Genomic DNA, 22,142 nt, shown 5'->3' with positions numbered 1-22,142 from the left:
TCACAACTGCGTTTTTGAGCTGCAACAATTGCTATGATTTTTAAGACGTGCACACACATTTAAATAAATATTACATATTACATGGTATGTTTCGAAGAATTCTAAATAAGGAGGATTTAAAATTCATATTAAAGCAGCCAAAATGCAATTTTTAATTTCTTTAGAATGATAACACGTTACATTTATATAACGCTTTTCTGGGTACTCAACGCGCTTTACATGGAAGGGGGAATCTCCTCAGCCATCACCAATGTACAACATCCATCTGGAAGATGCAATGGCAGCCATTTTGTGCCAAAACATCCACTACACACCAGCTTACTGGTTGAGAGGAGACGGTGTGGTTAAGCCAATCAGTACATATGGGGATGATAAAAGGCCATGATGATGGACAGAGGCGGGTGGGCGAATTTTGGGATTTCTTTTGACCACTGAGAGCCAGGACCTCTTTTTAACATCTCATCTGAAGGACGCTCTGGGGCACTACCCTGGGGCAATAGGACCCACACAGACCACAGGGTGAGCATCCCTGGCTGGCCTCTCTAAGACTTTTTCCAGCAGCAACTTCATTTTTCCCAGGAGGTCTCCCATCCAGGTACTAACCAGGCTCAGCCCTGCTTAGCTCAAGTGGGCAACTAGTCTTTGGCTACAGGGTGATATGGCTGCTGGCCATAAATATTTTCATCATGCGTTAATGTATAATACAAAGTATGGACAAAATCGTTCTGTTTTTAATAAAACTTAAAGTCTATGTGCGGCATCAATTTATTTACAACCACTGTACTTCTAAGAAAACGAAAGTACCAGACCTTGTGTATATTTTGCTGTCCTCATGAACTTCCATTTCTGAGCTCTTAAAATCATTCAACTCTCTTCTTATGGCCGCCTGGAGGGGAAAAGATAACGCATTTTGAATAAACAAAGCAACATTCTGAGCAGAGTAAACATGTAATGTATTTATGTGTAACTGCAATGACATAAAAGGATTGGTTAGTGTTTTTCAAACTCCGTTATTCTATGAACAACACTTTTTTGGCAAGTAAGCTTAGCATTTACTCCGTGTGCAAATTAAGAGTTTGGTTCAAAAATGAGGTAAGTCAGTTTTTCAAAGTTCTAAAAAAAATCATGTTTTTTTTTACTGTGCATTACAATTAATATCAATCAAAAACTCCAGTATGTTGGTTTTGATTTGAGCCATAATAACAAAAAAATATACAGCTACCTAACACAACAAAAACATGATAACATAATAAAAACCATGATTTAAAATTATTCTTACAAATTGAATTAAATAATTTTGGCACAAATGTTTTCTTTTGTATGTAACTACAATTTACTCCAGGCTTAAATCAATCTGTCTTCCATCTGTTATCACAAGGGGGCATATAAAACCAGTAATTCAGTGTGACCTTGTCAGCAGGTGTGAGTTTGGTCCAGGGTTTGTCAGCACGCCGGTCATAGTCATGAGCATGAGTGGATTCCACATATTCATGAAAACGCAGAATCTTTCTGGCCTGGAGCTCAGCAACTGTGGGCCTCTGTGACAACTTTGCAAATAAAAAGACACAACAATTTTCTACATCTCTAATAGTGGCATGTACATCTATCATTTCTGACAGATTTAGGCTGTTTTATTCTGAAAGGACACAGAACAAGACGTTTGGTGCCAAAATTACAACAAATAATTTGATTTGCAAGGCTCAGTGTGAAACATCCTGTTTATTTCTATTTGGATATGTGCTAACCTTTCTGGTCAATCTGCGTTTGATCTCGCTTCTTTCAGCCCGTCGGTCTGCCTCATTCTTAGCTAAGAAAGGAGGAACACAGAGACAAACATAAAAAATATTTTCGAAATTGTCATTACATCCATTAAGGAAATTTACAATAGAATTGTGAAGACATAGCATTCCACATCAACAACCATCTCCAGATTCTACAAATGACAGGAGGCATGAATTGGACATGAAGTTTGTGTATTGAAAAAGGTTAAAACACTGACCTAGTAGGATGTTTCTCTGCTCAAGTTCTTGTGCAGAAGGTCTCTGACTCAACCTCCTATACAAGAAACCATGTCAGTCAATAGGATACAAAAAAACTTTCTGAACACACATGCATATGATATTAATGAGGTCTCTCCATAGACGTAAAGATTTTTATACTGTATATTCTAGTGATGGGAAGTCCAGCTCTTTAAAGATTCGGCTCTTTTGGCTCAGCTCCTTTAGAAAGCCAGCTCTAAATGGCTCTTCATTTAGTGTCCCTCGGAGACTTCTATTTTACTTAATCATCATAGAAAATATTTTTTAAATGAACAAATACCACCATTTAGTATGTTCTTAAGCCATTTAACTTATGAGCTATAAACCATGTTTACTTTGTTATAAACGTCATTGCACACATCCTAGTCAACCATATATACAAGCATACAAACACACACCTTGTGAGTGTGTTGCTGATCTTGTTGCGAACTGCCTCCCATTGATCCTTGTTATTCCATGTGATGTTTTCCTGGTCTGGACACTGCTCTTTCTCCTGTTGCCGCTCCAGCTTTAGTGCCAGTGTATCCTTGCGCTTCACGCGACTTGCAAGACCGCCTAAAAAACAAAGATCACAAGTCAATGCCAGGACATCTCATTCAGCATCTGCGCTTATAGAACTTCACAGAAAGTTAAATGTTAAATGAATCTGTTATTAATAATGTTCTAAACATATGATATCCACACACACAAATGGTCCTTAATCTCGCTTTAAAGGCAACTAAACTGACACATGCTTACTGAAATGGTTGATCTTCCCTTATATAGTTTAATTTGATTTGCCAGAAATTTCCCAGATGTATCGCTATGTCCCTTCCTTGAAACCGCCACCTTAACGTGGTGGAGGGGTTTGAGTACCCGAGTGACCCTAGGAGCTATGTTGTCGGGGGCTATATGCCCTGGTAGGGTCTCCCAAGGCAAACAGGTCTTAGGCGACGGGTCAGACTAAGAGTGGTTCAAAAATCCCTTATGATGTTAAATATACCAAGGACCGTGACGTCGCCCGGTATGGCACAACCGGGGCACCACCCTGGAGCCAGGCCCAGGGTCGGTGCTCGTATGCGAGCGCCTGGTGGCCGGGCCTTTCCCCACAGGGTCCGGCCGGGCTCAGCCCGAAGGAGCGACGTGGGGCCGCCTTCCCGTGGGCTCACCACGTGCGGGAGGGACCATAGGGGGTCGGTGCATAGTGGATCGGGCGGCAGTCGGAGGAGAGTGCCTCGACAGCCCGATCCCTGGATACGGAAGCTAGCTCTAGGGACGTGGAACGTCACCTCTCTGGCGGGGAAGGAGCCTGAGATGGTGCATGAAGTTGAGAGGTTCCAACTAGAGATAGTCGGGATCACCTCTACGCATGGCTTGGGCTCTGGAACCACACTCCTCGAGAGAGGATGGACACTTCACCATTCTGGAGTTGCCCATGGTGAGAGGCGGCGGGCTGGTGTGGGTTTGCTTATAGCCCCCCAGCTCTCCCGCCATGTGTTGGAGTTTACCCCGGTGAACGAGAGGGTCGTTTACCTGCGCCTACGAGTCGGGGTTAGGTCTCTCACTGTTGTTTGTGCCTACGGGCCGAACGGCAGTGCAGAGTACCCGACCTTCTTGGAGTCCCTGGGAGGGCTGCTGGAAAGTGCTCCGACTGGGGACTCCGTCGTCCTACTGGGGGACTTCAACGCCCATGTGGGCAACGACAGTGACACCTGGAGGGGCGTAATTGGGAGGAACGGCCCCCCTGATCTGAACCGGTGTTCAGTTATTGGACTTCTGTGCTAGTCACAGTTTGTCTATAACGTACACCATGTTCAAGCATAAGGGTGTCCATCAGTGCACGTGGCACACCCTAGGACACCCTAGGCCGCAGGTCGATGATCGACTTTGTGGTCGTTTCATCTGACCTGCGACCATATGTTTTGGACACTCGGGTTAAGAGAGGGGCGAAGCTGTCAACTGATCACCACCTGGTGGTGAGTTGGATCCGATGGCGAGAGAGGAAGCTGGACAGACTCGGCAGACCCAAACGTACTGTAAGGGTCTGCTGGGAACGCCTGGTCGAGTCTCCTGTCGGAGAGATCTTTAACTCCCACCTCCGGCAGAGCTTCAACCGGATCCCGAGGGAGGCTAGAGACATTGAGTCCGAGTGGACCATGTTCTCCACCTCCATTGTCGAAGCGGCCGCTCGGAGCTATGGCCGTAAGGTCTCCGGTGCCTGTCGAGTCAGGAATCCCCGAACCTGGTGGTGGACACCGGAAGTAAGGGAAACCGTCAAGCTGAAGGAGGAGTCCTATCGGGCCTGGTTGGCTTGTGGGACTCCTGAGGCAGCTGACGGATACCGGCAGGCCAAGCGGACTGCTGCCCGGGTGGTTGTGGAGGCAAAAACTCGGGCCTGGGAGGAGTTTGGTGAGGCCATGGAGAAGGACTATCGACTGGCCTCGAAGAGATTCTGGCAAACCGTCCGGCGCCTCAGGAGAGGGAAACAGTGCCCTACCAACGCTGTTTACAGTGGGGGTGGGAAGCTGTTGACCTCAACTGGGGATGTTGTCGGACGGTGGAAGGAGTACTTCGAGGATTTCCTCAATTCCACCGTCAGGTCTTCCATTGAGGAAGCAGAGGCTGAGGGCTCAAAGGTGGACTCGTCCATCACCCAAGCCGAAGTCACTGAGGTAGTCAAGAAACTCCTCGGTGGCAAGGCTCCGGGGGTGGATGAGATTCGCCCTGAGTACCTCAAGTCTCTGGATGTTGTGGGGCTGTCTTGGCGGACAGTGCCTCTGGGATGGCAGACCGGGGTGGTGGTCCCTCTTTTTAAGAAGGGGGACCGGAGGGTGTGTTCCAACTCTGGGGATCACACTTCTCAGCCTTCCCGGGAAAGTCTATGCCAGGGTACTGGAAAAGAGAATACGGCCAATAGTAGAACCTCGGATTCAGGAGGAACAGTGTGGTTTTCGTCCAGGCCGTGGAACGCTGGACCAGCTCTACACCCTCTACAGGGTGCTGGAGGGTTCATGGGAGTTTGCCCAACCAATCCACATGTGTTTTGTGGATTTGGAGAAGGCATTCGACTGTGTCCCTCGCAGTATGGGGTCTGTGGTCCTTTGCTAAGGGCTGTCAGGTCCCTGTACGACCAAAGCAGGAGCTTGGTTCGCATTGCCGGCAGTAAGTCGGGCTTGTTCCCAGTGCATGTCGGACTCCGGCAGGGCTGGCCTTTGTCACTGGTTCTGTTCGTAATTTTTATGGACAGAATTTCTAGGCGCGGCCAGGGGCCGGAGGGTGTCAGGTTTGGGGAGCGCACAATCTCGTCTCTGCTATTTGCAGATGATGTTGTTGTGTTGGCCTCTTCAAACCAGGACCTTCAGCATGCACTGGGACGTTTTACAGCCGAGTGTGAAGCGGCTGGAATGAAAATCAGTACCTCCAAATCCGAGGCCATGGTCCTCAGTTGGAAAAGGGTGGCTTGCCCACTTCAGGTTGGTGGAGAGTTCCTGCCTCAAGTGGAGGAGTTTAAGTATCTTGGGGTCTTGTTCACGAGTGAGGGAAGGATGGAACGGGAGATTGACAGACGGATCGGTGCAGCTTCTGCAGTAATGCGGTCGATGTACCGTTCTGTTGTGGTAAAGAAAGAGCTAAGCCGCAAGGCGAAGCTCTCAATTTACCGGTCAATCTACGTTCCTACTCTCACCTATGGCCATGAGCTTTGGGTCATGACCGAAAGGACAAGATCCCAGATACAGGCGTCCGAAATGAGCTTCCTCCACAGGGTGGCTGGGCGATCCCTTAGAGATAGGGTGAGAAGCTCGGTCACCCGTGAGGAGCTCGGAATAGAGCCGCTGCTCCTCCACATCGAGAGGGGTCAGTTGAGGTGGCTTGGGCATCTGTTCCGGATGCCTACCGGACGCGTTCCCCGGAAGGTATTCCAGGCCCGTCCGACCGGGAGGAGACCCCGGGGAAGACCTAGGACACGCTGGTGGGACTATGTCTCCCGGCTGGCCTGGGAACGCCTCGGTGTCCCCCCGGAAGAGCTAGAGGAAGTGTCTAGGGTGAGGGATGTCTGGGCATCTCTGCTTAGACTGCTGCCCCTGCGACCCGGCCCTGGATAAGCGGAAGAAAATGGATGGATGGATGGTATTGCTATGTTTTCCTGTCTTTGCCTATGGATTTGAAATTGAGTGCGTTTATCAATGATTTACTCTAGTTCTAATTTATTTACAGTTCTGCATTGACAATATCATGATTGAGAAATGTGTTATCCAAACAACATATCATGAATTAAATGGGACGTTATGATCTGGCTAAGAGACCATGACTCAGCTTTCAGGTCTGGAAATGTTGATCTGCACAGTGAAGTTGGTCCAACCTGAAGTGGATCCTCACAAAGGCAGAAGCAGCTTACAGGCAGAAAATTGAACGTCACTTTACAAATTATAAAATCAGCAAGGGTCCAGTCATAATCAACAAAAGTGACTGCTATCAACAGCCTTAACAGTCATCTTTCCCTCTTAGATCATCACCCGTTTCCATATCGACAGATGAAGCCATCAACACAGCTCTTAGTACTGTGCCCATAAAACATACACAAATTTGCAGATGTGATTACAGTTGTAGGGATAACATTGAGTGAGGATAAGTCTGCCAACAGAGAAGAGATTAAACAAATTGGCACTCAACACCTCCAAAAAGGAGCTCACCGTCAGTTTTTGGAAACAGTAGGAGGAAACTGCCCCTATGTACATCAAAGGATGGAGAAGGTCACCTGTGACCACCTTAAAATGTCTCTGCATGCAGATACCCAAGGAACTCATGGACTGTAAACACTACATCCCTGGTCAAGAAGGCAGAGCAGCGGCTGTACTGCCTAAGGACACTACAGAAAACCGACCTGTGCTAACTGCATCTTGTGTCCACTTTGAAAGCACACTGACCAACATCAGTCTGGTGTGGAATGCTGGTTGCACCACAGCCGAGAAGTTGAACACAAAACACTTGGGAATGTTTACTAGACCAGTAACATAATAAAAGACTGCTTTCACCCTGGCAACAACCTCTTTATTCTTTATGTTATCAGTCTATTACGGTTCACAAAAAAAATATTCACACTGAATGATGAAAAAAACTCCAATTAATGGAAGACAACATCCCTCATACTACCATACCATACTACCCATTTACATTTTTATTTTACTTTTATTTGAGTTGCGAGCACTCAGTTCAGTAGCATTCAGTTGTGTTAAAGTACAATATAATATGATCAGAGAGTCAAAACTAAACCAAACGCAAACATGCTTAATTAGTGTATGACGTCATCAGCGCCATTATCTCTCAAAATCCTTTGGGAAACCCTGACCACATAAGCTACAAGTCAATTTAACTGTGCAATAATACAAAGGGTCAGATTTACTAACAGCTTGCAGCAGCAAAAACTGATGTCGGTAATTACAAAATTTGCGCTGGAAAGGTGTGCACAGCTGTTTTTGTGACAGACCTTATTAACTAAATGGGATGAGAGTATTTAAACACTCTAAGGTTTGCACTGGTATTTACAGCTTTATTTAAGCCCAAAAAAGCATGTCTTAAACCCCACGCTTATTTGCACTGCTCTTGGTAGATTGCATTGGTCATTGTGGGAATATTGTAAGAACACCATTTAAAAGAGTGACCCCAGTAGCATAAGGTGTTAAGCAAGGCTTCTCAACTGGCGGCCTGCAGGCAAATGCCTTAACATTTCAAATAAGTGGAGAGATTTTAAAAACGGTGTTCTTTAAGAATGTAGCAGTGCTTTTAGACTTTGAGAGTCTAAAGTGCTGCTACATTCAATAGAAAAGTAATTCCCGCGGCTCATTATATTTGATCGGTCCGTCCAAGAAACTTAATGTTATTTCCAATGTTATAATTGGCAATCCACAGCAACAGGCAGTCGGTTTGCACAAGCGATTCACAAAGATGTGATAATAGTGTTCAGTTTCTTGCCCAGATAAATGTATTCGCTTCTAAGACCCCAGTTTAACGCTCACTTCAGACAAAAACGAACATGTTTATGACTTTGCTCTGTGAGATAGGTGCAATAAGCTGTGAAAAAGTTTGAAAACAATTTAGAAATCGATCCTTGATATCTCGATCACAGTTAGCGCACATTTGACACAGGGGGTCTGATAACACAATGTTATTGATCTTTATGTCACAGTCTCAAATGTGTGTAAGTCATATTTATAATGGACTTAAAAGCTGCCCCCCGCTTGAGGTTTTATAAACTTACTCTCCATCCTGTCGACTGTTTGCTTGCTACTCTCCAACATGACGTCTCCACTCCGGCAACCAAGACCCATCCCATTTTAATTCTGGCTAGTTAACGTTTGGTTGAGAGTGATAGCTGTGTTCCTCTCATATCATTGGTAGGCGAACTTATGAACTCTGACTGATATCAAGAAGCTTTTTTAAATGTAATATCTTTTAAATATATTTAAAGGTTTTTCCGCAGTCAAATGCCACAAGCCTGAGATCCGGAAGGGTGGCGGAAAACTTTAAGCCCTATGAATGACAATGTAACATTTTTCAACCAAATTTTTACATGATCGTTCTTTCCTGTAGCTCAGTGGTAAGAGCATGCCAACACCAAGGTCGTGGGTTCGATCCCAGGGGATTGCACATATTTAGAAACAAATGTATAGGACAATGCTATGTAAGTCGGTTTGGATAAAAGCTTCTGCCAAATGCATAAATGTAAATGATCTTAACGTCTTTGACCCAGGAACCAATAGCATCTACAGTAACTAATATTTACACTTAATCCAAAGAAAATACAGCTATTTTAATTTTAGTGTAAATAGCATATCTCTAAGAAAAGCTGTTACCTTCACTTAGTGTAAACAGAACTTACTGCTATTTACACTTGTATATTTTTTACAGTTTACTCATGAAGCCATATTTAGATCCGCTTATCTCTAGGACTGAACCATATAGACATATAGGTTGATATAGACTAATATATTCCATTCCAAATCCACAAATTTTGCAGGTCTTGTAAAAGTATATTATAACAAAATCGCTCATAGGTGGTTTGTCTGAAAGAACCAAAGAATCGTACTTGTGGAAACATCCTCATCATCATCATCATCTTCATAATTAATGGGCCCATCTGAGTCACTCTCCCCTTCGTCCTCACTAGGTCCCTGGTCCTCGGGAATAACAGTGACTCGAGGATCTTCTACCAGACCACGCCGGCTCCCTGGCTCAAGCTCAAGCCGCCGTGAAGGCCGTAGCTTCTGCAGTTCTTCTTCAATGTCAAAGTCATCATCCTCTTGCCTGAACGATTCAGAGAAAAATACAAACTGTACAAAAATATAAACACAGCAAATCAATGTTTTGTTGGCTTACCCCATGCCTACCCAAAAAAACGATTCAAAAGGACCAAGTATTTGCTAATGTGTTCTGATGTTAAAGGGTGTAACTAAAAAGCGGTTTTATTTTCATAATTATTCATTTAAAAAAAATTATGATATTGTCAAAGATTTTGTTAATAAAACCGCACAGCACACCATTCACTTCTTCTGTAACCAATGCAAGTGAATGGGGGCTGTTGACAACATTCTTTAGAATATATTCTTTTGTGTTCTGCTGAAGAAGAAAATCATAACAGTTTGAAATGACTCGAGTAAATGATGACATAATTTTTATTTTGAAGGTGAACTACTACTTTAAGTGGCTGGATAAAGAAGGATGCGGCGACTTTAGTTTGCTAGTTTAGTATGCTATTAGATTATTAATGATAATCTTAAACCTATATTTGACCTTATCATTAAGTTTATTTTTGTATTTAGCCAAGTTTTGCAAGCACTGTCGAGCTTGTGCAGAGGCAGCAGCTTTTGCCAGAGGGGAAATGCAATCCCCTGGTAGGGCCTGGGTTCTTCTGAGTTTTTATTTTCTCCATTGGAATTTTGGGTTCCTCGCCACCGTTTGCATATGGCTTTATACTGTTCGCCTGGCTTTAACTTTAATTTTAATATTACATATAGGAATTTATAGTCTGTTTAATATTTGACCTGTGTTTCGCTTCTTTGTGATAACCACTGTGCGTGTCTGCGTGTGCACGTGCGTAGGAGTGTGCGCGTCCGTGTGTCAGTACGTGTGCATATTATATGCGTGGAGTTGTGAGTCTGTGTTTTGTATGTGGGTGTGTTTGAACCGGTGTGTATGTGTCTGTGTCGGTCTTCTGTGTTTTCACCTTTTTTAGTTTTTGCTTGTATAACTTTAAATGTTTTGCTTATAGTCAATATGTTTTATGTACAGCTGCTTTGTAACAATGCAAATGATAAAAAAGCTCCATATAAATAAAGCATATTACCATGAGTTACCAGGAATTAACAAAACATGTTGTGTTCTTTGTTGAATTTTACACTTTGTGAACACTTACAATCTGAGAGGTTCGATAGTAACAGGAAGGGAGAATCTTGCCCCTCCTGGGGTCTCTGGAAGGAAGTCTGGTGGTGACTCAAATAGTAGTGAGTGAGCTCGCTTGGATCCGTCCAAGTTGGGCTGGACCGGGCCTGGACTGATTAAGGCTCTCTGGATGCGAATGTGAAGAGGTAATGGAGGCTGAGAAGGTGGCTCTGTGGTTGGGCTGGGTGGGTCAACATTGAGAAGTACAGTGGGCGGTTGGGCACGTGGAGGGGATGGGGGGATATGGGTTGGTGGAGGAGAGAGTGCTCCAGAGCTTACATCTCTGCTATAATCTGACTTGACAGAAAGGGGTGGAACAAGGACAGTGCCTGCAGACAGAGACTGAGGTTGTTGGATGGATGAGGAGTTGTCTGAATGTCGTTTGGTTGCTGGCGTCATTCGTTTGGGGGGGACAGGAGGAGATCGCTTGACTGTGACTGCAACGTGGGAGGGATCAGCTGGAGAAAAAAAAGACAATAATTAAAAAAGATTTACTGGTACAATGAGGTTAAAACATATCTTAAAATGCACCAAATTAGAGTATCTAAAAGCACACCCGTCGCTATGGGCGGGCCATAGGGGGCCGGGCCCGCCCCCAAAAATGCTTGTGCCCCCCACTTGAGGCACAGATCTCTTAAAAAATACAGTAATTTTATATTATCATAGTTGCTAATTTTGTTTTGCATTAATGTTGCATTCTTTATCATTAAAACATTAATATATAAAGAAACAATGGTGTGATTTTGTTTGATTGATGGGAATCTACACTGCAACAGCCTATCACGGCCTTACTAAAAAGAACGTTAGGCTACGTACTTGACGTTGCCTACGTCAGTGTAGCCGCTCAACAGTTACCGCGAATTTTTAAAAACTGGATGAGTTTTTGCAGTTGAAGAAACAGTTGGTCAGCCACAAAGTGACATAGACGAAAAGACTGAGTTCATGAGATTGTTTTACAGTGTTATTGATGCTGTGCAAGGAGAGATGAATGCGCGTTTTGGAGAGCGCAGTAGCGAGCTCATTGGCGCACTGGCTGCTTTGAACCCAGAAGCCGAGGATAATTTCCTGGATCCATCAAAGGTAACCCCTCTCCTGGTATTAGCTGGAACTGATGTGGTTGAATCTGAATATACTGTGGCTCGTGAGTTCCTGGTGAAGAAAATGACTGACACACCGGTCCCCCCCGAAGATGGAAAATGGACAATAGCTAACATCCTCAGCACATTCAACTGCGCACTCCAGGCTATGCCGACTGTTCTCACAGCCTACACCCTTGCCCTAACTTTAGGAGCTTCCACAGCAATGTGTGAAAACTCATTTTCCACGCTCAAAAGCGTCTTCTCAGAGCATCGGCGCAGTATGCTGCACAAACGCAAGGCCCAGCTGATTCAGCTTGCTTTTGAAAAGGACCTCACTCACAAGTTTAAGTCCGAGTGGAAGGACACTTTGATGAGGAGGTTCTGCTCGGAGAAACGCCGCCTCCCGCTGTACTGACAGGAGGGACTGGAGAGAGGACAGCGCTGCCTCCACACTCAAAGTACCGGTAGGTTCAAAGTCTCTGTGTGTGTGTGTGTGTGTGTGTCATGGCAATGCATATCTCTCTGTTGACTGCTTTAAAATGCAATGTTTGAGAGATGCTACTGGTGTTACATCTAATATGTTGTATAGTCAAGTGTTTTATGGATATTCATAAAATTGCTTCTATGTAATGTGGTGTAGGCTATAGGCTATTGCTGTTGGTTCTGTTTAAGGTGATGATTACGTGCTGCGCGAATAGAGTATACGATTATTATAAGTATACGTACTGTAGGCTAATAATAAGTGTGCCCTCCCATGCATTTCATATGCCCCCCTTAAGACTGAGGTCTGGCGACGGGTCTGTCTAAAAGCACCAATGTTATCAGCGTATTATTATGCAATAATTCCTGAAAAATACAATACACAAGGGCATAGTGGGGAACTGTCATAATTCTGCCTTCTCATTTTCTAGTCTAGTGGCAGGATCATGACAGGGCCACGTGTTTCGTGTGGAGAGAAACCTATTATTGTCAGTCTTGACACAATGTTCGTTCCCTCTGGTCTGGTCTCTGACCCCGCCCCTCTTGTTTTCTCGTTAGCTTCCCCTCATGACCCACACCGGCTCCTTGTTAATTACCCTTTGTTAGTTTCCCCTATTTAATGCCGTCATGTCTATTGTCTTGTGCTCGTTTTTTGTACTCATAACTGATTCCTAGCTCGTGTTTTTGTTCCTTGCCTGTGCTCACAGTTACCTTATCCGTGCTCACAGTTACCTTATCCCTATGTTCTAGATCCCTTGTTTGATGTTTCAAGTTCCCTCGTTCGTTATTCTGTTATCCTCTGTGTGGCGTTGTGTCGTGTCAGTATTTAGTTTGTTTTGCCCCCACGTGGGAAGTGTTTATTTTCCAGTTTGCATTTTTAGTCCTGTCAGTGTTTTTTTCCCCATCGTGGGTGTTTGTTTTGTCTGTTATTTTATTTTAAGTCTTGTTGACCCATTCACCGCTGCCTGCAATTGGGTTCTTCCGACACCAACCGTGACAGGGAACGGTCTTCTTTTTCAGGTCAACTACAGTCATGGCTTAACAACAGTCTAAAGTTAATCTTGATAAGCAGAATTACAAATAAGTTTCTGAATATTAAAAGACTTCTGAAGATGACAATCATCGCCTTGGGTAATTATGTTTGCAACCAGCACAGCAATGCAGAAATGCAAGTTGACAATGTAAATTGACGACATGCTTACAATGGATTGGCCAGCATTGCATAGAGTTTATTTCTAGCGTCATCTCCAACTGCTCTGCAGGCCAGTTCTACTTTGACAGAATCATTATACCACTAAAACTTAGAGGTCAACACATGAGTTTTAATTTTATTTCCTGAAGTTATTAATTACCTTTTACCGCTAATTAGCATTTTATGCCCGATTGGAACCAAACCCACGCTGATGAATTCTATGGAGTTTGAATGTAAATAATTATCGAACAACAGTAGAAATTTCGATCTGCGGTCGCTAGGGGGTGCAGAAATGTCTGAACAGGAAGTATCATATTTTACTAAAATGGCCATATTTTGTGAACCGTTTGAAATGTCAGCGTTTTGGCCACTAGGTGGCGCTATAATAGAAATGTAAATCCTCTGTAAAAAAAACTACTTGTAAGTCGCTTTGGATAAAAGCGTCTGCCAAATGAATAAATGTAAATGTATCTCAAAAAACATGGATGTCATCGGCCAATGAAGTTTGAGCACTCATTAGACCAGTTTAACTGAGGCCAATCAAAACGACACTTGCTGGGCTTGTTCGACTCATGGTCCTGAAGGTTTGTAATAAATATGAGTTCTGAGTCTCAACATCTCAATACAGGGGCACCTCAGGGCTCAGTGCTTGAACCTCTGTTCTTTTCCATATACTTCATGACATCCCTAGGTTCTGTCGGAAACATGGCTTTTCCTATCACTGCTCAGCTTTTAAAACAAGTTTTGGATGTGGTATCTTCTGTCTATAATAAATTGCAGTCGAGAAACTGGTATTATTCTACAGATGATCCAGAATGCAGCGGCAAGAGTGGTCTTCAATGAACTGAAGAGACCACACGTCACTCTCTTTATTATGATAGATGCTTTAGGAATGGCTTTTAAAGACACTCTTAACTCCATGGGCTTTAGACAACATGTGTCTGGACCCACTAACCTTCGTAATCATACTTATGATTGATGATGAAGTATTTACAACGTTAAAATCCTTCAGCAGAGCGAAGACATTTAGGGTCATTATCTGGTATTACGCTTGCTTTAGTTAAGAACAATAACTTAAACTACCAAAGGTGCGTTTCTTGATAATCTGCCTGAATTGTCTCAAATCTCTAGCATGAGTAATAACGTTGAAGATCTTGACTTTACCAAAATTTGAACTCCACCTTCTCGGAAACTCTAGACACAGTTGCTCCGCTGCGCTTAAATAATATTAAAAACGGCAGCCCGTCACCGTGAACACACTCAGGCTCTAAGGAATGCGGCACGAAAAATGGAGCGCAACTTTAAGAAAACTAAATTAGAGATATTTCGTACAGCATGGAAGTATGGTATTCGAAAATACCACAAAGATGCGTCTTTAATCTAGATTTAAATTGGGCGAGTGTGTCTCATCCTCGAATAGTGTCAGGAAGGCTATTCCAAAGTTTAGGTGCTACGTATGAGAAAGCTCAACCCCCTTTTGTGGATTTAGTTATTCTAGGTGTTATCAAAACTCCTGAACTAGCTAAAGCAAGCATGATGAAACAGAACTCACCTTGCAGTGCAGTGTTGCTGTTGTGATGGGCGGGCTTGGGAGGGGGAACTGGAGGCTGTTTTGGGGCAGCAGGGGCCGGAGATGTGAAGTGGCCAGGCACAGTTGGTGGGGTGTCATGGTCCCCCATTGGTGCTGATGTAAGGGCAATGCTGCGGATATCATCTAAGTTTAAAGACACAGTCCGGGGAGGTGGCTTAGCAATGGGGGGAGCAGAGGATGAGGATAATGATGAAGATGACGATGATTTAGAGGATGATGATAAGGATGGGGCTTGAGCAGGCTCAGTGGAGGAGGATGCAGCCATAAGCCACTTGGGTGGGAGGATGGCCTGTTTAGTGGGTGGCTGTGGCTCTCGGGTGGAGATAAATCCAGGCTTGGGCTCAGGTGTGGGGTCAGGAGCAAACCGCATACCCACCGATCCTAACAGTGAGCACAATACAAATTCACAAACATGACAAATCACATGAGTGCACAGCACTGTCACAAGGGCAAGCAAAGGTAGATCAGGCATAAGGTAAGCATTTGATAATAACAAAAATCATAAAAGAAGCATTTTATATTTTGACATATGTGATTTTTATATTATTAATAAATCCTGAAAGTGTCATATCTTAAAAACGTACAGGTGCTGGTCATATAATTAGAATATCATCAAAAAGTTGATTCATTTCAGTTATTCCATTCAAAAAGTGAAATATTATAAAAAGTTGTATATTATACACTCTAAAAACTGCTGGGTTCTTTTTTCAACCCATACGCTGGGTTAACATTGATGGATGTGTAACACTAATGAGGATGTGTAGGCAATCTGGCAGGCGCGTTGTCAGATCGCGCTAAACGCAGCCTTTTGTTCACACCAGCATACCAACATAAGTTAGCCTGAAGCACCATGTCTGGGACAAAACGATTGATTAAGTCAGTTTTACGATCCCCCCAGGAGATCCGCGTGACTTTTATTGCCTCCAAATGGCGAGGTCAGATGATCTCCGCACTTCGCACACACATGACCCCTCAAACACACGCGGACTGCAGTTACGCACACACCAAAGAATTCACGATATAAGGACTTCATTGATAACAACTAGCGGAAACTGTATTAAATGTATATGTGTATGATTCAATGTTTTCAAATGCTATACATAAAACAGCCATGACGTTAATTGTATGTTCAATGAACCCTGTATGCCGGTAACGGTAATAATTGTACATCTATGCATTCCTGAGGCACAGAATCATAGTGTTTGGTACCTCTGTAACCACAAAAATGTGAATATATCGAATTTCGTTTAGAGATTACCACACGATGCAATGGTACGGAAGTACCAGCTATCAAAGAATGAATGCCCTTTTTCGCTACCCCCATTAGATTAGCCAGGAGGAGGGAGTCCGCGAAACAAAGAGAATTCTTCCCGCCTCGATCTCTTATATCCGATTGGGCCATCGTAAAAGAGAGGTATAGCCGATCTTATCTATAAAATCAGATGCCCAACGTTAATCGTGGCATTTCGCCAAAAGAGGAACAACGCCAACTTCCAAGAACATCTCCGGAGACCTCCGACCAAACCTTTCTGCAAGAAGTTTTCGCTGCTTTCCTGTAACTTTCGTTTCGTTGATAACTTCTTTTATTTGGTCATCTAAGTTTGACTAAGTTCGGTATAACCGCGAGCAAGAACGGACTTCCATCGCTTAGCAACCGCAACCTTGTTGGACGCAGCCTGGAGCCACACCCCACAGGCCCCGGAAAGTACTGCTGAACGCCGCGATACACGCACACGCACGAAGTAACACAAAGCAGCACAAAGCAAGTATCTTCCTATTTCAATCAAACTGCATTTAAAGGTCGTCTTATTGCTCCCTTTCGGGATAATTTAAGCTGTTTGAGGTCTCTTGTAAGGAACGGAGTGAAACGTTGTGTCTCTCTCTTTTCTCTCTCTTTCCTGTTACCCTTTCTTTTTGTGCCTTAATTGTTTTGTTTTATTATACGTATATGTCTGTGCATATTTACTCTGTGTGAAACCGTAGTGTTATACTCTCCATAGTTGTGTTTATTAAAATCCCAAAAAGTACATGTGAACGGAATATGTTATTTGCACCACATGCTCGAAGTCAATGAAACTAAGATATTAACGTTACCTACGCTTTAGTGTATTACTATTTCAGTGATATAAACAGTACGAACCTAGGAAGTATTAATTTGTCCTGATCAGAAAATTAAGACTATTTTAGACGTTCGTAAGGCAGTAATCCCTTATTGAGAATTGAGTGAGAAGTTATTACTATAGTTTGCAGGACAAACGAAATAATCATATAACTTAAACAATTCTATAAGAGGTTACTTGTACTAAATTAAACATTTTTCCTTATCGGGAAAATTGATATTTAATATGAACGACCAGCAGATTATATTCATAAACCAATGAATATTCAATCCATTTGAGTTGATTTTTCCCCAAGACTCATTGTCGCTACAGATGTTCCATAAAACCCTCATCTTCAGCTAAGAATCTTGGCTTTATATTCAATAGTACTCTGTCATTTGAGAACCAGGTCGCCAACACCTGTAAAATTGTGTTTTTCCATCTTAAAAATATGTCTAAACTACGTCATATGTTGTCACCAACAGATGCAGAGAAGCTTATTTATGCCTTTAGGACATCAAGACTAGATTACTGTAATGCACTATTAGGTGGTTGCCCTGCAGGCCTATTAAAAAAACTCCAATTGGTCCAAAATGCGGCAGCTCAAGTTCTTACACGTACAAAAAAGTATGAGCATATTAGCCCGGTTCTGTCAACCTTGCACTGGTTACCTATAAAGCCCTGCATGGTTTAGCTCCTCACTACTTGAGTGAACTTCTCACGTATTACAGTCCATCGCGTGCACTACGCTCGCATCAGGTCAGTTGGTAATACCTAGAATTTCAAAATCAAGTGCAGGCGGCAGATCCTTTTCCTATCTAGCGCCTAAACTTTGGAACAGTCTTCCCTGCACTGTCCGGGAGGCAGACACACTCTGTCAGTATAAATCTAGACTAAAGACGCATCTTTTTAATCTTGCATACACTACACTCATAATATATATATATATATATATATATATATATATATATATTACAAAGATCTAGACTGCACTAGTTAGATCAACCGGAACCAGGAACCCTTCCAATAACAACTGATGCATTTGTTGCATCAAAGAGTGCAGAACAGTACTCTACTTTCAGCCAGTCTTGTCTCATTGTTCCAAGGTTACTAGAGCGGGCAGGATGCAGTCCAAGGTTACCTGAGTGGGCAGGGCGCAATCCATTCCCAGACCTGACAAATGCTGTGATGATAAAGCTGGACGAAGGACGTGGCGACTCTAATAATCTAATAGCGGCTGAAGTTTTGTAATGATAATTTTAAATCTAACTTTCTTTATTTTGCCTTGTTGTGCAAGCACTGTCGAGCTTGTGCAAAGGCTGCAGTTTTTGCCAGAGGGGAACTGGAATCCCCTGGTTAGGCCTGCTTTCCCTCTGAGGTTTTTTTCTCCTCCAATGGAGTTTTGTGTTCCTCGCCACCGTTTGCATACTGTTTTGCACTGTTTGCCTGGCCGGGGGGCTGATAGAATTTGATAGTCTTATTTAATTAACACTGCATATAGGAATTTATTGCGTGTCTGATATTTGACCTGTGTTTTGACTTACCTTTATGTTTTACTTACATTACTATATTTTCAGCTGTCTTAAACGTTCAACCTGCTTGTAAGCAGACAGCCATGATTAGACCCATTAAGATGCCTTTTAACTAGGGCTGTGGAAGTAATCGCAATCGCAAAAAAATTGCGATTTGAGCACATGCGATTTCTAAACCGCACAAAGCTGCCATTTTATTAATTAATTTATAACTCAGAATACTAAAACTGTGTTGTGCGCATGTTTAAGATGTTAACCTATCAGAGCTCACTCTGCGAACTGTGCAAAATACGAAAAAAGCTGAGAGGGACAAGAACAGAATAGGCGAACCGGAGGAATCGATATAAAATATGGATGCAGGTCAGAATAAAAATGATTTGCTGTCAAAAAGAAATTCAACATCAGTCCTATGGAGTATTTTGGATTTAGGAGAGAAGATGTGTTAGAGAGCAAGGTAATCTGCAAGACCTGTGAAATGATTATTGCAATGAAACGTGGCAATACAACAAACCTGTTCCAACACTTAAAACAGCGGCATAAAAAACTATATGATCAATGCATGTCAACAAAGTCTGTCGAACCTAACAAAAGCACACACCAAAGCCAGGCTGAACAAGTATCCATCGTTGAAGCATTTGCAGGCGTAACGCCTTATGAGAAAGGCTCAAAACGCCACAAAGAAATAACCGAAGCGATCACTTATCACATTTGCAAAAACATGATGCCTGCGTACATCGTCAGTAAAGATGGTTTCCGAAGATAAATAAAAAACACTCGACAAAATATACCAGCTGCCCTCGCGCACTTATTTCACACGAGTTGTTATTCCCGAAATGTATGAGCAGTAGCGGTTTTAGGCACAGGCGAACCGGGCAATCGCCCCGGCGGAATTCTTTCATGTCACATGGGGGGCGGCACCGGCACGAGCAGTAAAAGAAAACTCTGGAGCGTTTTGAACAAGCGTTAAGCGCGAGTGATTTACATGTTAAGTCAATGCAAAGACGCGAGGACCTACTTGCGGTGCGATTCGCGCGAATGAGGTGAATTGAGCGTTTAGTTTTTCTGAATTGTGTGAAATGGCTAATAAAAAATAAGTAATACAAAACGATTATGGCCGTGACTCGTTTCCTGGGTGACAGTGTTGGGGGGGGGGAAATCTGTTGATTGTCGAGTGCCAAATAAACAGAGATGGACAGGAAAAGGTCAAAGCCATCAGGTGCACAAAAAAAAACAGATTGTGCAATTGAGAAATATAATTTTCTCTTTCACCTATGTTGTTATAAAAAATATGATGATTTGTCTTAATTTTGTGTGTGTGTTCTGTTGTGTGTTGTGGGTGTTGGGGCGCTTAAAGGTGTTCTCGCCCGGGGTGCAATTCAATGTAGAACCGCATTTGTCATACATTGTGTCATACACTGCACATTCCACCAGGGGGACATCGACGTAGTCCTGGGCCGCCCCACCATCCAGAGAAGGCACAGCTACTAAGCCCTCAAGCCTGGAACGCGCAGAGAAAGGTGCATTCCAAGAAACAAAAATTATGTCTTTACAACATGCATATTGTTTTTACAACATGCACATTGTTTTCATTTCTCTGGTACTGTAGTGTTGTCAAAAATATAGATTCTATGATACGTATCGATACTGAAAAATGTGAAACTGTTCCAATACGCATGTCTCGTTTAAGGCAGTTAAATAGTGTTCATGTAAAAAATACGTCCAGTGAGTGCAGTACCATAGCGCTCTATGTATGTTCGTAGATCAATAATATAATTCACTCGTCTCATTCACTCTGGTTAAATGTTGTTTATGTTAGCAAGAAGTACAGAGTTTTCACAACAGTTATCATGTTTAATGCATGTTTGTATAATGTATTGCAGTTTTTTCCCTGTGGTATTGATAATGGCATAGAATATCGATAATATTTAGGTATCGAACTGAAGTTAGAAATTCCAGTATCGTGACAATTATTATTGCTTTTTATTGATATATAGGTTGTTAGGATAGGCCAATATCTGGAGGAGATACAACAGTGAAAAACTCTGGAATCAAAGGGTGCAAAAAATCTAAATATTGAGAAAATTGCCTTTGAAGTTGTTAATCAGAGCTGGCCATCCACTAACAAAAATAAAGTTTATATATTTTGGGTTAAACATTTACAAAATATCTAAATGGAACATGATCTTTACTTAATATCCTAATGATTTTGGGCATTAAAGAAATAACGATAATTTTGACACACAATGTATTTTTGGCTTCTACTAAAGCTTTTCCCGTGCTACTTAAGTCTGGTTTTGTGATCCAGGGTCACATTTGTTTGTGAAGCATCCCGGTGTAAAGTGACTTCACCTGATGTCTTCTGCACATTCGGTTGAAAATTTGAAATAGAAGAAACAGCAAATCAACCCACACATAGAAGGCCATTTCAAAGAAAGGTTCAATTTCAAATCTAAATTTAAAAAATGTTACCCATAAGACCTGTTTTGTTGTCCAGGGTCACAATAATGTTTGTATTTTGTGCGGGTACAGAATATCAGATTCATATCTGTTTAGCAAAGACATTTATGTGGCTAAGTCCCCTTTTTGGATATTAATCATGACTGCTGAAAGCAAATGCTTCCCGAGGGATTACCTCTACATTCTTGGGACTTTGTATTTGGAAATGTAATAGGTTACAGATTCTTTAAATTATAAATTACTTTATTAAAGTAACTGATTACATTTGATTACTTTTCTAAATGTCATGCATGATATTGTTTAAAAAAATGAAGTTATGTTCCACCTGAAATATTGTTTAGACTCGATGAGTATTTGTTGCTTTTTATTAGTTAAATTGTTATTTTCCAAGTCAAGTGACTTGTCCACTAGGTGCTGCTTTAGATTAACATTTCTCATAGGAAAAAGTGTCTAAGCCTTGAAAAAATGTTTACATTTTTCGAAATATGAAACTGCAGTAGATCACCATTCAAGTCACTTTTCAGTTGAAACTCACGAAGTATTCTAAAAACTGATTTTACAAAAGGCACTAAGAATTTGTGGTAACATTTATTTGCCCAGCGGAGTATGTTGGTGCACTGAATTTTACAACTCAATGACGTTGTTAATAAAGGTTAAGCTACAATGTTGAAATAACTGTAATATAGTCATGACTGCTTACAGTTAACACTGCATGGTGGTTGATAAGCCAGAACGTTATGGTGCATTATTTCGACATAGCAGCTGAATTGACTTAAAATACTCTTGTCAATTTTTTATCATACAGAAACGAGTACGTTATTCATCATACATCATGTGGAGTGACAAGTAACCATAGACTGCATAAAACATGGACGTCGTGTCCATGACGTCACTTGTAGGCTCTATTTGACGTTTTATTTAATGATACAGACACCAAGTGGCGCAGCCCCATCACCTTTTGTGTGTCCTCAGACTACCAAACAGAAAATCTAAATCTGCACACGGTTATATGCAGGGCTTAATAAAAAACAAGAGAAAAGTGCAAAAAGTGCAGTTTTCGAGACACACCTCTTCCTCAGAGCCACATTGATTAGTGCACTCCTGAACCCAATAAAACACAGAGATTTACCATGAACATCATTAATATGCATGCAGGCACAAAACCCATAATACAATATATCAAATGAACCATATGAGGTTCTTATACATATAGGTGAATACTCCTTAATACAAAAAAACTTTCTTTTTTTCTTCATAT

At 42.3% G+C, this 22,142-nt stretch overlaps 1 protein-coding gene across 2 annotated transcripts in view; it reads right to left on the bottom strand.

The window, feature by feature from the left end:
- The window catches only part of phactr4a (phosphatase and actin regulator 4a), an 81,128-nt gene that overhangs the window by 2,558 nt on the left and 56,428 nt on the right, over positions 1–22,142 (bottom strand). For both annotated transcript variants that reach the window (XM_079484773.1, XM_079484774.1), the window contains exons 7-14: positions 14,758–15,177; positions 10,429–10,912; positions 9,103–9,320; positions 2,438–2,594; positions 2,000–2,055; positions 1,746–1,807; positions 1,410–1,547; positions 810–886 (exon numbers count right to left, since the gene is read on the bottom strand). In XM_079484773.1, coding sequence (XP_079340899.1) covers positions 810–886; positions 1,410–1,547; positions 1,746–1,807; positions 2,000–2,055; positions 2,438–2,594; positions 9,103–9,320; positions 10,429–10,912; positions 14,758–15,177 — 1,612 coding nt within the window. The remainder of the gene's footprint in view (positions 1–809; positions 887–1,409; positions 1,548–1,745; positions 1,808–1,999; positions 2,056–2,437; positions 2,595–9,102; positions 9,321–10,428; positions 10,913–14,757; positions 15,178–22,142) is intronic.

Source organism: Barbatula barbatula, assembly GCF_947034865.1.
Source record: "Barbatula barbatula genome assembly, chromosome: 21".
Classification (NCBI taxonomy): domain Eukaryota; kingdom Metazoa; phylum Chordata; class Actinopteri; order Cypriniformes; family Nemacheilidae; genus Barbatula; species Barbatula barbatula.
Note: the sequence above shows the minus strand (reverse complement) of the source record. Positions and strands in the feature narration are given on the sequence as shown.